The following is a 17,290-nucleotide window of genomic DNA, read 5'->3' as shown; positions in this document are numbered from 1 at the left end:
CATTCCTGGATAGCCAAGAAGATTATTTTTTCCAAAGTTATACCTCCATTTATCAACACCATCTGAGAGCTGGGTTGGCAGGAAAGCCGGGAAGAGATGCTCAGCTTCTGGCTCAAATTGTTCCTGCTCTCCAGTTTCTCTAGGGTCTGGAGAATGACTTGACCCCTCAGATTACCACGACCATGTCTGCCTGATATGCAGAGTGAAAGCTGCATAGTTTATGATGTGTAGGACTATGATTGTGAACTAGGATTTCACAAATCAAGCCCAGTGGAAACGTAACCCAAAGTGGCATTTACCTTGAACCTGAGCCCTCATCTTTGTGCAAGGTTTACTGTCCCTGCCAATGGCCCTGCCATTGTGGAACAAACAGGGCCCTGACCAGACTTTCCACGAGCTGCAGAAATCCGGAACAACTGAACACTGGCAGCCACATCTGATCTCAAATCAGCTGTGTAAGTTGAGAGACCCTTTTAGGCAGGGCTTAGCCCTCACAACTCCCTATTTTCCACACTCAGACCCGTTCCACGTTTATGTTGTCCTGCCCGTGAGTGTCATGCCTGAACAGAACCCTGGAGAAGAGGGTCTCAGTGCCTAGATAACATCCCTTCTCCCCTCCTTGACTAAGGAAGACACCAGAAAGACCAGGGGCTACAGAGACATGGTGCTTACTGTGCTGGTCGCTCTTGTCCCTTGTCCCATCCACTGTGCCATCTGGGAGGATCCTCAGGAAGTGGCCCCCGTTGCTGCAGTAGAGAAGTTTGGGCTTCTTGTAATTCCCTGGAGGGAGGTTAAACCTCTCGGTCAGGGCCGTGAATGTTGTGACTTCCCCCTCGGCCATGGCTTAGCAGCGGCTGGTTATGGTGCTTTCAAGGCTGTAAGAGGTTAAACAAATCTGTAGAATGTTCTTCCAGCAAAGGGGCAACACACCGTCTCAGGGAGGGAAGGACAGCCTTGAGGCACAGGGCTCTGGTCGGCTGGGAACCACAGACTATCCAGGTGATGCCCACAGTCATGGGCCCTAGCCTGGGAGGGATTGTTAGGGCACTCCTCACTTCCCAATTGGACACAGCTTTGGATCAAGCTGTGAGTTTTTTAGAACTTTAAATTTAATCATTTGGCCAAGGGGAGGAAAAAAAAATGGATCGGTCCCTCCTTCTGATCCACACACATCCTCAAATTAAACACCGAAGTTGCACTAAAATAACACCCCAGGTCTGGCTGAAACCCACAAAAGCCGAGAGGCCGGCACTGAGGTTTCGCCCTCCGCCCTCCCTCTGTTTTGACGGGGTACTGCCAGGCCCAGGTGCAGAGATAGCGCACAGAGCCCGGGCATTCGAGACCTGGAGGAAAAGGCATGAATAGAGACAGCCAAGGGTTAATGTGTAAAGGAAAATTCTGGGCTTGCTAGAGGGAACAGAACCAGAGCTGGGAAGCCAGGTGCACGGGGGTGTTACGTGGGGTTTTTAAAGGGCAAGCGCTGTACCAAGAGAAGTTTTTTGAGAAAGATCATCACGAAGGATGTGCCAGTTATTGCCTGCTTCCACAGCTCTCCACACATCCTCGTATTATACAGAGAACGTGTCCCTAGTACAAAAGCCGGATTCGTCGTAATTATTTTCTAACGAGACATACTTATTATGACATCGAAACCACCATATTGTGCATTATAATCCTCTAATGTTGTATATACCCACTATATGCAAATTAATAATATATTAATGTAAAAATGTGTTAATTATATCTCTAAAGATAAAAAACAAAACCAGTAAACTTTAGGATTTTAAAACACCCGCTTGTCCCCACAGTTTAGGAGAACGGCGTGCTGGTGATGACAAGGACTGTACATGACAGAGGCGAAGAGACCAGGACCCTAACAGGAGACCTTCCCAAGTGTGAGTACGTGCTGACTGCACACATCGGTTATCAAGTGGCCTTATAATAATAATGAGCATCACTATCATTAACTCCTTGAGACAGACACCAGTATTTTCCCCATTTTTTATAAAATGAAACCAGATCTTAGAGATAGTCCATGGCCTGTCCAAGGTCAACAGCTAATGAGTGGTGGAGCTGAGCCTCAAGAGAGGTCTCTTGAAACAAAGCCCTAACTTGCCCTTAATCACCAGGAAGCAGTTAAGTGACCCCACTGACACTGCAGTGCTACGGGGGTCCCTCGTTATGCCTGGCTTGTGACCCGGGGACAACTGCAGTTCAAATATATTAAACGGAAAATTCCAAAAAACAATTAATAAGTTATCAGTTGTGTGCCGTTCTGAGTTGTGAGGTGAAATCTCGAGCCGTCCCACTCTGTCCTGCCTGGGACCTGAATCATCCCTTTGTCCAGTGTATTTAGGCCATTTTCGCTCCCCACCCTGTAGTCACTTAGTAGCCGTCTCGGTTATCAGATTGACTCTCACAGTATCACAGTGCTTGTCTTCAAGGAACTCTTGTTTTCCTTAATAATAGACCCAAAGCCATTGACAAAACTTTTATTACAGCATATTATTATAATCGGTTTATTTTATTATTAGTTATTGTTAATCTCTTACTGTGCCTAATTTATAAATTAAACTTTATCATAGGTATGTATGTATAGGCAAAACATAGTATACATACGGTTCAGTGCTATCGGGGGTTTTAGGTGTCCACTGTGCGTCTTGGAACACAGCGCCCTCAGATAAGGGGGAGTCCTCGATTATCAGAGGTGGGGTTTTTACCCATTGCGTAGAACGTGCCTCTGCCTCCATGAGCTTGTCATTCATTAAGTTAGTCATTTGTAACCCACGCATTGGATATTACCACCACCAGCCTCAGCTTCTGCCCCCACGCCCACTGGGTAGTGGGACTCCAGGCATCTCCTCATTCCTCCAGAGAACGCACGTCACCAGGTGTATAGGAGCCCTGCGAATGTCGGCGAAGGCCATCCAGCCTCCTGCCTCCCCACACCAACCACCCACCCACCCACGCACCCATTCCTGGAGCAGCCTGATGTAGCTGCTCCATAGAAATTAATTCCACCACAAATAAAGGCGACGGTTTGGATAATTTGTCTTGGTGACTTTGGGATTAGGGTTCATGTTGGAAGCCTCCAGGCATTTTAATGTTTCTGGTATATTTCTCTAGTCTGCAGCCACACGGGCCAGTCACTGTCCCCAGATTTTGCTATAGTTTGAAGTCCCTCCAAGGACCCTCAAAGAGAATATTGCATACACTGTGTAAAATGTATTTAAAGACAGACCATCCCAAACACTCCTTTCTCGTATGGTAAAACTCTGTCCAGCTCTTTTCACGTAACATAACAGATAGAAAATTGATTTTATTTACATCTATTTCTCAGGGAAGGCTACAGAGTTTCCCTTGCACGGCACGTTGCATTTCCTTCCCAGAAACCTCACTCCTCCTTCCAAACGCTTCTCAGTTCATCCACAAGGCTTTAAGTCTCTGTGCCCACCTCCGTTTTCCTCTCTCCTTCTATCTCTTTACTCAGCCCTTTTCCTGCCCAGCCCCCTATTCCGCCTCTCACTCCACTCACTTCTGGATCCCTTCAGGTATAAAGCAGTTGAGTTCTCCAACCATGGACCTCTTTGCCAGTCAACTGTCCATCAGCATACAACAATGACTAGATCCCCCTTCCTTAAGATACAACTAAGAGATAATCAGTATTTTTTTGTTTTATCGATTTTTTTGCAGGCATTTACTAAGTTATGGACTTAATTTTTTGGTACAGGGGTTAATAATAATTATATACCGGTAGCTGCCATTTAACTGCATAACTATCCACTTGTATTGTCAGTCTGAGGTGGGGAGAATTTTGTTTCTCATTGTCTCTGGGTTTTCTCAAATGGAGGTCCCCCTGTGCCCTTGACTGTGCATGTTAAGGATGGCCTACCTTCTAGATCCAGCACAGGCGGAGAGTCTCCATGACGACGTTTTCTAAGTGTTAGGTATGGATTTGGCTCTTTCCATTTGCATTCTTGCTTCCATCCCATTGGGACGCAGGGGAAGAGATGCACCAGAAGGCCAGCCGAAGTTGGAGGCACCAGCTCTGGCCAAGGATTGTACTAATGTGCACAGTCGCCTGTGAGGATGAGCCACGCAGGCTGGACTTTGTCACTGCAGAGCTCTCCCCAAGTAAACAGCCTCTGCGAGAGGCCAGCAGGCACCCCCTCCCTCCTGCTTACAGTGCCACCTCTGCTCTCTGCCTGCTGCCCCGCCCCGCCCAGTAAGAGCATCACTGATAGGGTGAATGTACTGACTTCCGATGGTTCTCATCCATCAGTGCAGATCCATATTTGGAAACCTGAAGGGGACATGTCGACTCCTGAAAATAAGTCTTGAGTCAATGTGAAGTTGATAGACTGTGGAAGCAGCATTGATGGATCAAATAAAGCTTAAAAAAATAAAAGTCCCTTTTTTTTTTTTTGCTGCTAAAGGAAACCCCAGAGGCATGAAAGCCCCCCTATTTTGCTTTATTATAATTTACTGATATTTTAAGCAGAGATTGGTCCAAAGTTCCTTGCTGATCCAGTATTTGTTAAAGGATAGAATAAAGGAAGCCTGTGACCTGATAAAACTTAGGCAGCAGCCTTAGCGGGCCTTTGGGGATTTACACAAATTACTCTAATAAGTGAATTCCTTTACTATGTGTAATCAGGCATTAAGCATAATGGAAATTTATAAGCTCTGCTTCTGGTCACTATTATCTTTTCGTTGGCTATCGAGAGGGTGTGTGTGTGTGTGCGTGCATGTGTGTGTTGGAGATGGAAAAGATCAAGACCAATGGACTTCATGTCATCGTTGTGTGCTAAGCCCAGCCCTCTGAGATTTGGGGGAAAACCTGAAGATTTTCCTGACTTATCGGTGACGCCAAAGTGAAGGGAACAGCACACCTTTTGGAACATCCTTGTCAAGGCTGACATATTTTGTCAGCTGTAGCTTCTGGAAGAGAATGTGAACTCTGACACATGAACGGGATGTTAAGTGTACACGTTTGCCCAGGAACTTAACAGTCACTTTCAATGTGAGATAATGAGCAACACTATACAGCCCCCACTGTGCACAGACTGGCTCTGGGAACCCGGGCGAGTCATTTACTCCCTCCAAGATGTTTCCTCTAATAACCCCCACCCTGCCTACCTCAGAGTTGTCTGGAGAGGTGAGTGGACACAATATTTATAATAGCGCTTGGAAAGAATAAAAATGTAACCTGACTTGTGGGAGACATGAATAACTGGTTATGTAGAACTAGTCAAAGCCTGATGCGGTCAGCTGCGATTGAATGCTTAATGTAAAATAATGTTTCAATTGGTATGAAAATAGAATTTTTTATTCCCTCTCGCATTTGGCAGAGCTAAGCCCCTTCCCTCTCATCATTTAAGCCACCAAGGTAGCAGAGACATGAAGGAGGCAAAGGTAAGTAATGGTTATGTATGAAAGCATCCAGGTCACTGTTTTGGACTCAATTCTAAGCTTATCCACGGGTATCGAAGAGACATTTGTGAAGCCTGCTTGCTATATGTAGGAGACATTTGTGCTCACTTTGGCCCTGGAGACTAAGCTCGAAGGCAAGACTTAAGAATCTTGAACCATCACTGTGGGTTTGTCAACTTCTTCTTACATATGTCAATTTTTGTTTTATATATTTTGAGGCTATGTCATTACATATTACACAAACTTAGAAATTTTGAAGGTTCAAGAATCAAGGGAAGACAAATCTGTGTTTATTTTTGTTTGTTTGTTTTTAACCCCTCTCACTGCTTGTGCAATCCAGAATTCCTATGAAGAAAGATGTTTTGCAAAGTGTATAAAGCCACCAAAGGTAGAAGTATAAGCATCCATTAAGGTGATAATTGGATATGTGTCCTCAAATCAAGCATATGTAAAACAGGCCTCACTTTTGGTTCCAAATGTGCCTTAAGTCCTTGCTCCCTGTCCCTTTGAATGGCATCACCTAAAAGCATAACTCTTCCTTAGAGGTATTAATAAACCTAGATCTCATTAAGTCAAAATCCATGTTAAATATTTGGGGCGACTACTGAAAGAAAGATAGAATGCATTAATTCCAGTCAGCAAGTGGTTGGATCAGGGAAATGAGGTGAAAAATAAATAAAACTATTTACCCAAAAGAATCCAGAAAAAAAGAGAAAAAATATAAAATCAAAGAAATTGCTCAAAATTAGGTGGCAGAAATAAATCCAAATATATTTATAATCACAATAAATGTAAATGGGCTAAATTTACTAGCTACTGGATTTAAAAAAAATTATTCTACACTCTGATTATAAAATACACATTTAAAACATAAGGGCATAGGTTTAAAGCAAAAGGACAAAAAATAGATGTCAAATATTAACAACAAATTAAAAGTTAGTATGGCTATTTTAATATCATATAAAATAGATTGAAGGCAAAAAGAATGATCAAAGATTAAAAGAGATTACTGCATAATGATAGACGGAACAATTCAACAGGAAGGTATAAAAATTCTAAACTTGTATAATACTTCATGACATGGTCTCAAAATATATAAAACAAAAATTGACATATATAAGAAGAAGATGACAAATCCACAGTGGTGGTGGGAAATTTTAACACGTTTCTGTCATAAATGATGGCGCAAACAGACAAAAATATTAAGGATACAGAAGATTGAAATACACAATTAATCGGCTTAATTGAATGAACATATAAAAGAACCCTGCACCCAATAGCTAATGAACACCATTCTTCTTGACATCTGGAGCATTTATAAAAGTTGACCATGTTTCAGGTCATAAGGCAAGACTTCACATAAATAGTAGAACTGATTTTGTTCAGACTATCCTTTGGGTAGAGTAGAAACAAATCCCATCTATCCCACTGGTGACAAAGCCCTTTCAGTTGTACCTTTTCAATGCCTCCTAAAACCATCCTCTCTTCCCCATTTTCACTGCGGCTGCTTTAGTGCAGATGCGACACCTTCACTCACCTGGGCTGCCGAGGCAGGCAACGGTGGTCTCTCTCCTCTAGCACTGCTCTTTTTTAATCTTCTTTTGACCCTGCTGCTAGTGACCTTTCTGATACATGAATCTGAGCATCGCTCTCCTGCTGAAGATCTCTGACTGTGTCAGTGGGTTCCCCGCTGCCATCGGAATAAATGAAACCCAGACTCCGCCATGACCTGTGAGGCTTTTATCATCTGGCCCCTGCCCAACCCTGCCGTCCTTTCCCTTATTGGCCTGTTCTCCTTGTGGTCAGCCACCCCCCCCCCCGCCCCCCACACTCTCACTCGCCCAGCAGCAGCATTCTTTCTCTCTCCTTCCTCCACCCTTTTACCATGGCCCGTTATACTCACCCTTCAAAAATTCATCTCAGGTATTTTTTCCTCCACAAAGCCAGCTTGGACGCATCCCCCAGCACTAACCTCCCTACTCTTCCCCCACACCACACTAACCAGTTTAGATTAGTCGATTCCCTAATGCTCCCATGGCAGCACTGTCTTTACTCTGCTGCAGCACTGGATGTAATTGCTGTGTATGTACCCTGTTTAAAGCCTTGAGTGGTTTCCCATTGCTTTGGGAGACGGACTAAGGCCCCAGCAAGGCCTGCAGGGCTCTGCAAGGTTCAGCCCTGGCTTCCTCTCCTGCCTGAGCTCCTACCACACTCTCTCCAAACTGGCCTTTCATTTCCTTGACACCACTGGTTCCCCCACCCCCACCCTCATCCCACCCAACTTCACGGCTGTTCCCTCTCTCTAGAGCGCTATTCCCCTCCGTCCTTTCTCTACCCATATCACCTGGTTAACTCCTACTTATCTTCAGGTCTTAGTTTAATTGTCAAGTCCTCAAGGAAGCCTTTCCTGATTTCCCTTAAGTAGGTCAGGTTCCTCCAGTTCTCACAGGACCATTTAACATTTCCTCAGAACTCTTACTCCGGTTTTTAATTACACATTCATTTTTGTGATTATTTAATTAATGTCTCTCTTCATGACTGGACTGTCAGCTCCGTGATAGCACAAACCAATCTGCCTTGCTCACCATGGTATCCCAGCATCTGGCAAAATGCCTAGCACTTAACAAGCACTTGATAAATATTTGTTGAATGAGTGAATGAATATAATTTGACTATGTTTACTTGACTGCCTCCTTCATTAGTCTCTGAGACCCTGGAACAGAAACTATGCCTTTTCTTTCTAGACCCAGGAGTTGGCAAATGCCCGCACATAATCAGTGCCCTGCGGGTATTCTTTAATTAAATACCAGGCCAGTCCCTCCTCAGGATCCTCTGGTGGAAACATGTTATCAAGAGACCTAATCCTCAGGTATTAACAGAGAAGCTAAGCCAAGAGCCTAAATGTATTTTAATTGGGTTAAAATTAGGCTAGAATCTCCTACCCTTGGTTAAAAGCAGGCCCAAACCTGATTCCTAACTTGTAGAAGATAATTTCTTACTTCTTCACAAGAAATATTATGGAAATTAAGGATCTAAAGGAAGGTGTCAGACCCTTTGGTCTCAAGTCTGTCCTCCCTATCTGACGAAGAGAAAGTTTGTGGGGTCTGGAAAAAAATTCCAGAGTTTGTTATTTCTGCCAGGGAGTGTCAGGTTGGCGAGGACCCACTTCACACCCTCTGGTGAAGAAAAGTTTGTCTGAGAAAGGGAGACAGTGTGTTCTTTCTCTTTTTCCCCTGCTCCACCCTCGGTGATCTGTACCGGGTCTGAGGTAGGAAAGTAGCCATGGCTGACTGGCCTGGGCTAGCATGTTGGCGTGCTGCTCCCAAGCCAGTTCTGTCCTGTGAGCTGAAATCTCATCTTCCAACACTGGCAGTAAACTGGACGTGGCCATGGGATAACCTTGACAGTGGTGTGCAGGAGATGTCTCCTACAAGTTTGTAAAAGCCAGTTTTTAAATACTGAAAATTTTGCGAGCCAGTTGTTTAAACATTAGTAGCTTGAGATCAGTGAGAGTATTTACACTACAGAAATTGGCAAGTGCTATAAATCAGGGCTTTTTTCTCTATTTATCCTTCCTTTTGCCTCCAATATTCTTCCTTTCCTCTTCCTTCCTTCCTTCCTTCCTTCCTTCCTTCCTTCCTTCCTTCCTTCCTTCCTTCCTTCCTTCCTTCCTTTCTCGCTTTCTCCCTTTCTCTCTGATAGTTGGTTTACTCGCATGCTTTTAAACTTGAGTTTGAGTCCCAGTTGGATACCCATTAGCAAATTACTCAGTTTCACAGCACCTGTTTCCTTATTTGCAGAATTGGGTTCCATAACAGTAGCTACTGCACGGAGTTGCTATAAGTGTTAAATGATAATGCATATAAAGTACTGAGCCCAGCACCTGAAAACTTGTAAGCATTCAGTAGATGTTAGCTTGGTTATCATCCTCTATTTGTCTTATTGTTTAGTTTTGCCAGTCATCTGTACTATTGCTTTGGGATTGAAAAACTTGATTTTTAATATGTAGTAATATTTATCAATATTTGAAAAATGTCATTTTTAAAATACAATTTAGAATTTTTCATTTTCACTGATACATAGCAGTACTCTTTTCTCATTTCCTTGGGTGCTGACTATGATATACTAGCGACCAGTTCTCAGTATAGTTCATGGGTTTGTGTGTGTTACTGTCCAGAATGATAGAGAACCTAAGGTTCAATAGTTTTTCTCTACTGTTCTTTAATTTAGAATCCTTCCAATTCTAAAAAATCCTGAAGTCACTAAGAATAAACTGTCCTGCGGCTCCCAGAAAATCAAGATTCATACTCCAGAATGCCAACAGCTTCTGTTTAGCCTCTGTCATGAGTAGAATCCTACAGATGTCCTGGTAATTTAGAAAAGGAAAGAAAGAAAAATAAAAGGAAAGGGAAAAGAAAGTCTAGAATCCTTAATCCATAATTCTAAAATGCAAAAGACTCTGAGCACTAGACGTTCTTTCATAACCCAAATCGTGGCAAAACCTGACCCAAACTTATCCTGAGACTGAAGTCTTTGTTTATGCTACTTTGTGTTAATATTTATATAATCAGTTCAGAATTAGTAACGTGTTTGATTATAGAGTACTGCTCCAGATCCCACTGGAGTTTTGCATAATATACAATATATTTATCACACTGCCTTTCTATAAATTCCCCGAATTCTGGATTCTGAAACATACTGAGCCCCAAATCTTTTCATATAAGGGATTCTGGACTTGTAGTAGAAATCACAGTGTCTGTCTTTAAGAAACTTACACTGTGGTCATACTAGACCCATCAAGCCATGCTTGATAAGAGGGGCAGGAAGTGGGGGTGGTTATAATCCAGCTGGATCACCCAATAGCTCAATGCCAGCCTTACCTCTCACACTCTTTAATGAAGAGTAGAAAATATGAGCAGATATACATCCCCAAGGATCTCCTCCAATATCCTTTATTTCTTCCCTTGATTCTGGATCTTTAATCCTCTGCAGTCTGGCTTCTCTACCCACAAAACACTCCCCCTGACCCCCTGGAGCATTATTCAGTTGGAGGTCAGGAATTCTTTTAAGTGCTTGGAGGAAACAGCTTCCATTCTGAGAGGGAGAACTGCATAACCCCTGATGCAGTGATGTGCTCTGTTCTGTGTGAACTTTAATGCTACATCCCAGTCCAGAGCATCCTGCAGGCCCTCAGCAATCCCGAAGACCTACACACATCTTAAATGGAAATATCTTTCCTGCAGACTGCTGCTTTAAAGCCCTGGGGCTTTCAGCCCAATGCAAAGTGATTCTGCAGGGGCTCTGGCAGCCCTTACCCCCTCACTAATCTTATCTTACTGATGTGTCTTCAAAAATCTTTTGAATCTGTTGTGCAAGTTATAATCTCTAGAACCAGCCCAGCAGAGACATTTCTTTCTTGAAGTCAGCAGACCATCCAGCTCATTGGAGGATGATCTATTTGCTGGGTTTGCCCCCCCCCCCTTCTTTTCTGATCCAGAATATTTGGCTTATTTAACCTCAATATTTTGAAGTATGTGTTTGCTATCTCTTTGGAAATGCCGAGGGCTTATCCTATTAGATGTTTTCCAAAAGCCTGCTCTGGGCTTGCCCATAAATAATAAAATATGTCCGTAAATAATAAAATAGTGACCTTTTTGTGAACATTTATTATGTACCAGGTACAGTCTTAAGTGCTTTACATACATCATTTTAGTTAATCTTCAAAGAAATTGTGTTAGATATGCATTGCTATCTTTCATCCTCTTTCTTCATTTTTGTAAGCTGAGAGGTAAATGAATAGAGTAATATTTTCTAGGCAATCATCTACCTTAGCTGGTTCAATGTCCCAAAGTCTAATTAACAGGACAGGGAATCTGCCCTGATAAACTGCCCTGATAAAGGCATTGCTTTTATACATATGTGTGTATATATATATAATACTAAGATATATATTATATATATAATAAGTTGTCTAAGTTCACACAGCTAAATAAATGTTAGAGCCAAGATCTGAAGGAAGGGTTTTCTAACTGTAATTGCCAATGGTTTTAATTGCCTAAGAAATGTGGGGAAAAGAAGAAAATGCCCTCTGGGCTGAGTGAGCCTTAGCATCTCTATTCTTTTTATCCCACCAGCCTCTATGACTCATGTAGCCCTGTTGACAGTGTTTGCACTGAATGGAGTCTTCGCAAGTTCCTCCCGACACAGCACTGTCGTCTTCCACGGCCGGACAATGACCGCTACCAGCGCTTTCCGGAGTGTCAATCCAATGCTTCCCCAAAATGACCCAGCATCACGTGAGTCTGTCTTGGCCTTTGTCACAGTAGAGTCATTTGCCATTGCTTATGAAAAAGCTGGGGCCAGGTCAGAGACCGCGGGGAAACTAAGTGAATGATCCTACTTCAGACTATGTTGGAAGCACCATGAAAAAGGGAGGTTCTCACAACCTGAAAGTCATAGACCTGCGTTTTGGTTTATGTCGTTTCATTAACTGCTTGTGTGACCAGGCAAATCATTTAATCTTTCTGACCCTCAGCTGCCTCATCTGTAAAATGAAGCTGTTAAGAGTTCCGATCTCATCATGGTGCCATGAGGAAGGAATAGTGCAAGGCCTGGGAAAGGACTTGCATGCGGTAAGTGCCTAGGAAATAGAAGGTATTGTTGTTAATAAGAGCCTATGTTTTTGTGTGTTGATTATTTACATTTTTCTAGCACTTGGGTTTTACAAAGCATTTTATGTGAGTAAACAAGCATCTCTGTGCCCAGTTGTGTAGACACTGCATAAAATACCTTATAATCATTTTGTATTAGCTGTATTTTCTATTATATGAGATAGATGAACACTTCCCCTTTTTCTCTAGCTGAGAGAACTGTGATGCAGAGAGGCTGAATGACTTATCAAAGCAAATCTGTGTTTTAGCCAAGAATAAGGTCCTCAGTCCCAGACATCAGGTTATTGTGCTGCTCCTCTGTTGGGCAGCTTCATGTCCAAGGGCCCCATCCTCACTCAAAACATTACAACATTACAACATAAAAAGGACAAAACTCACCTTTCTGCCAGACGGATGACATCCAGGCATCTCTGGAAGGACAGGAAACAATCTCAGCATGTGGCTTTATGTTTTAAGATGCTTGGACACGAGGAAGAAATGTAAGCCCCACGGAGCTCGTTTCACATGTCTGAGTCTGTTCTGGATCTTGAAAGTGGGCCCCAGAGGCCCCAGCTATGCCCCAAGAGTTACATTCCTGCAAAGGCATCCAGCACTATGTAGGAAGCAGGCGGGGGGAGCAGGGCCCAGGATTTGCAAAGGGACCCAGTGGGCGTAGCAGCCAAAGGGCAGGAAGAAAATAATCACCTGCCCCAGTGCCAGCCTTCCAGTGACGAGTTTTTACAGGACTTACATTATTAGAACAGTATAAACCTTGTTTCCTTTTGCATTATTTCTTTTTAAGGACTTGGGCTATTTTTAGAGCTTCCTTTCACTTGCCAACTCTCTTTGATCCCACATGAAAAGACCAAAAGGGCCCATTCTCCCATTCACACTGTTTGCCCCGTTTCAGCATGCCCGGTGGCTCGCATGGCCCTGTGACTATGTCACTGGTGCTCCACACACAGGTCCACACACAGCCCAGCTGCTGGCAGGAATCAGGTGGGTTTCGTGGGAAGGAGATGGAGCAAGAGAATATCGCTGAAGGCCCTGGGAAATGACTGGTGTTTGATAAGGGATGAAAGAGCTTGGAAATGAGTTGAAATTTTGTATCCAAGAAGCTAAACAAAAAATAAATCTATCCCTGGCATTTAGCATCTCCAGGACAGTGCACATTGCAGCCAAGTTGCCATTTATCAGAAAAATCACGAGGATAGGTAGGTCCTGATAACCATGACTGGGTACTCATCTGTCAAACATGGCCTCTCACAGGCGTTTCCTTTAATTTTGACAGGTAGCTCAAAGCATGGTGCACTTTTATCCCTTTAACGCCTCGCAAATTTCCTCCTTGTTGATTTCTTTTTTCTTGCTGACCTTTCAAAGCCGTTTATATCCTCCGCTGTCTGCTGCTCCTCTCTCATGTTTCAGAGATCAAAGCACCACTATGCTGGATGAGGTTGTTTGAAAAATGGAGAATTTCTACATTATTGGCCTTTGAAAGCAGATTAGGCAACCAGAAATAGAGAGAGTCGTCAAAGTGACTTCTCTTTACTTCTTATTGCCATGTTTTTGCACATAATTCCTCTCAACTTTCAAAGATCCCCTTTGGCATTGTCAGGTTCTAGGGGATCCTCTGGAATTTGATAAATCTAGACATTTAGATGGGGCAGACAACCCCAATGGTGTGAATAACTTTTCTATACGTCCATTCATTCATAAATATATAAAATAATAAAATGAATGGGTGGTGTTTTTCAAAAGCATTAAGTAAGCCATTAAGTTTCATACTCTATAGAGAGTTGGACTGATCTGAATTTTGAAAATTCTTCTTAGCACAGCATTGTTAGCAACAGGACTATTCTGAGCCTCCCTGAGTTCAATTATGTTGGACCCACCCTATCTAGGGTAGCTCTTATCACTTCCCTGTCCTCTCTCTCCAACCCAAATGTGTTTCTTGTATAACACTTAGGATAATTTACGACTTCATATATGTGTTTATTTATCTGTTACTGTCTCACTCCAACACACCCACACACACTCATGCACGCGCACATGTAAAAGCCTCATGAAGACCCAGATCAGGTTTGTTTTGCTCACATTATATTTCACCACCTAGATCTGTGCCTGGCACATGGTAATTGCTCAATAAGTGGGCATGAATGAATTAAAGAAGTCTGTTCTCAAAAAAGATGTTCAGTTTTTTAAAAACCTAACTTACAAAAAAGATATTTAAGGTAATTTTCTTTTCTCTGCCGATCCTTTTAAGTGTGGTGAGTAGTGTTTGTCTGAGATTAGTGCCTACCACGGAAGGAAGTTGGAATCACTAGCTATCCATGTGGGACTTCTCAGGAATAGTGCAAAGCCTGCCACTTTTCCCCCTCTCATTTCCCCTTCTATTGATCCATCCTTTCTTTCTTCCTATATTTACTACATGCTAATCACGTATATGTCAGGCATGGTAACTAGGGGTAATATAATACCTGCCTACCTCACAGGGTTGTTGTGAGGATTCAATGAGATAGTTATATCTAACAGTTCTTGGAAAAAGTACTGATATATTAACAGCCTGATAGATGCTGATCATTAACATTATCATCAGAAATATTTTTGGAGCAACTATTATGCACCTTCTTTCTCTGGGTCTCTACAATAAAGAGAAAGGCTACCATCTAAACCACCAGAAAGCTTGCGATGATTTAGGTCAGCAACTTTCTTTCCATAATTTCTGTTTTCATAGCAGAGGGTTATTTGGTGGCCTCTTTGTTTTACAGCTGAGGAAGGGGAAATTCAGCTTGCCAGGACGAGAGTAAGAAAATGAACAAAATATAAAAATTTCAGATAAACACAGGATCAGTATTACTGATTTTTTCCTTTTGCCTCATGCTCCTTGAATGGATTGGTCTAGCCTGTACTGATCCTGTCTTTGGACAAATTTGATATTTTGTTCATCATGAATTTTTAAAATTAGGTTTGATATTTAAAAAACATTGCACTAAAATATTCTTTATCTTAATTTCTGAGTAAATTTTGTGCACAAAACAAGTGCCTCCCTCATCTCACCTTAGCCCCAGCCCTTTTAACTAGTCTGCTTCTCTAACTTCTCATAATCGAGCCCTTTACTCCTGTTAAGAGTTATCAAATTTATGTCCTTATTATCTACTGTAATACTCAGTGCAGTCTGCCATCAGCTCCTGTCTTAACTCCTGAAATGCCCCCTCTTTGTTCTTGACCATCAGCCCTCTCCAATCATTTCTATATATGAAGCCAGAGGGATTTTTTAGAACCTATGTGAGATCGGTCACTCCCTTGCATGAAACCTTCTGTGGCTTTTCATGTCCATAAACCTTTACCGTGTCCTGTAAGACCCCATATGGCCTGGCCTTAGCTCCTCTCACTCCCTCCTTTGCCCACTGCATTCCAGACACTCCTGTCTTCTCTTGGATCCTTGGCCCACTGCGGTTCACACAAACCGTTCACTTCCCAGCAACGCCCTTCCCTAACACTTTCTACTGGATCCCTCCTGCTTACCTTCAGCTGGCAGCAGGAGCCCCACCTCCCTAGAGTTCTGCCCTGGCATACGGATCTCAGTTCTGTCACCACTCTGTATTTATTATTCTCTTTTGTTGCCTCCTGCTCTTTTCCTTTTCAGCGCTTCCTATCATTTGTGATTAATTACAAATTCATCCACGTGTTTACTCGTTTGATGTCTTTTTTTCTTCACTGAACTGTAAGCTAATGGAGGACAGAAGCCATTTTCCCACCATCTTCTCCTAGCCTCTAACTGATGTCTGGCAGAGGAGCTGCCCACATATCTGTTGAGTGAATGAGAGAAGGAGGGAAAGGAGTGAATAAATCAGTCTTCAGCTTGTAAAATTGTGACCTAAGGTCTCTGTCACACACTAAGGGACTTATTTTCATGTCCCATTCTGCTCTCTGTCATAATGAACTTTGCTCTTCTAAAGCAAGTGTTTTTCCCCTAGATTATTTTTATAGAAAAAAAGTGAAGCAAATATAGAGATAATTATTGATTCTCAGTCATCAAGTCCCTGCTCCCTATCACCAACATCCTCCCGAGAGCCTGCTGCAGAATTCTTGGGAACCACAGGAAATAAGTCCACTAACCACTTGAAATGCACTTGCAAAAATAGACCAGACTTGACCTTTTTCCTGTGGAAGGGCCTCTTTCCTCTGGGCAAACGTCACAAAGAAATTTTATCTGCTCTTAGGCACCTCCTTCTTCAGTCATCCTCCCAGCAGGACTTATCTGGTTGTGCTTGGACTCTTGTTCTGAGATTGTCCCCCCCACTGCCTGGGGTCATCACCTGAACAGATTACGCACTTTCCGTATTATTGTTTTGCATTAAAATGATGAGATGGACAGAAATCAAGCCTGGGGGGTATCCTAGTGCACACCGATATTCCACGAGGGGTAGTTTTACTCTCACCAGAGGTTCACGCCACTTGCCTCAGACTTCAGTACAGATGTGCTGCCTTCATCATTTTGATAATTATTCTCCTTACCCAACGCCTTGCTTTTAAAATTTATTTAAGTAATTGACAAGCGGTTTTACTTAAACCAAATTTCCTTATTTAAAGGAAGCCTTATCTCCCTAGTATAATTTCAGAAACATCCCATAAGTAGAAGGCAGTCATGAAGAGAAAGGCAATAAAAGGACAGTAGCCCCTGACTTCTGCTTAGGGGCTGCTTCCTGCCTGCTCAGCAGTTATCTTAGGGGAGTTGAACACATAACTGTACCAAACCAGAGCTTTCTCCTTAAATAATCAAAATGATCGAGGGAGACTTCGAAGGGGGCGAGATGTCTTAGCACCACTTGGAACTGCTCGTGAATCAAGAGGGGCACATGCCCCGCACTTTGTGAAACAGAGGGTTAATATTTTGGGTCTGTTGCTTTACTGTCATATCAATTCGACAAATAGACAGAGAATTCCATTCTCCTTAGAAACCCTTGAATATAAGAGAGTGAAAGAAAAATTAGAAAATACAAACTTTTATTGTTTGACAATAAAAAGTTTTTAAAGATTGCCTATAATCCTATCAACTAGACAACTACTGTGAACATTTCTATTTATAAAGATGTAAGCATTTTACAAAGTGGAATCATATATATCTTTCTACTTTGTAAAATTTATGTATATAAATAAAATTTATATATGTAAAATTTATATATATATATATATAGTTTGATAAT

At 42.4% G+C, this 17,290-nt stretch overlaps 1 protein-coding gene, 1 long non-coding RNA gene and 1 other non-coding gene across 12 annotated transcripts in view; 1 reads left to right on the top strand and 2 right to left on the bottom strand.

The window, feature by feature from the left end:
- The window catches only part of FGF1 (fibroblast growth factor 1), an 88,855-nt gene that overhangs the window by 17,753 nt on the left and 53,812 nt on the right, over positions 1 to 17,290 (bottom strand). For 3 of the 8 annotated variants that reach the window (XM_036224714.1, XM_036224715.1, XM_036224713.1), the window contains one exon: positions 673 to 875. In XM_036224714.1, the coding sequence (XP_036080607.1) occupies positions 673 to 841 (169 nt within the window). In that variant the 5' untranslated portion in view covers positions 842 to 875. Of the gene's footprint in view, positions 1 to 672; positions 876 to 3,892; positions 4,170 to 12,482; positions 12,515 to 17,290 lie in introns of those variants that run through there. The other 5 variants (XM_036224716.1, XM_036224718.1, XM_036224719.1 and 2 more) reach the window with 5 other exon arrangements.
- LOC107500882 overlaps positions 1 to 17,290 on the top strand; it is a 273,634-nt gene that overhangs the window by 235,432 nt on the left and 20,912 nt on the right. For all 3 annotated transcript variants that reach the window (XR_004952060.1, XR_004952059.1, XR_004952061.1), the window contains 3 exons: positions 1,809 to 1,895; positions 11,568 to 11,729; positions 11,969 to 12,065. This is a non-coding gene — a long non-coding RNA (uncharacterized LOC107500882). The remainder of the gene's footprint in view (positions 1 to 1,808; positions 1,896 to 11,567; positions 11,730 to 11,968; positions 12,066 to 17,290) is intronic.
- On the bottom strand, positions 11,206 to 11,330 carry LOC118605873. The gene has a single exon (XR_004952271.1). It is a non-coding gene; the product is annotated as a small nucleolar RNA SNORA36 family (small nucleolar RNA).

This window comes from Rousettus aegyptiacus, unplaced genomic scaffold, assembly GCF_014176215.1.
Source record: "Rousettus aegyptiacus isolate mRouAeg1 unplaced genomic scaffold, mRouAeg1.p scaffold_m13_p_7, whole genome shotgun sequence".
Taxonomy (NCBI): domain Eukaryota; kingdom Metazoa; phylum Chordata; class Mammalia; order Chiroptera; family Pteropodidae; genus Rousettus; species Rousettus aegyptiacus.
The sequence above is the reverse complement of the archived record's forward strand: the minus strand, read 5'-3'. Positions and strand labels throughout refer to the sequence as shown.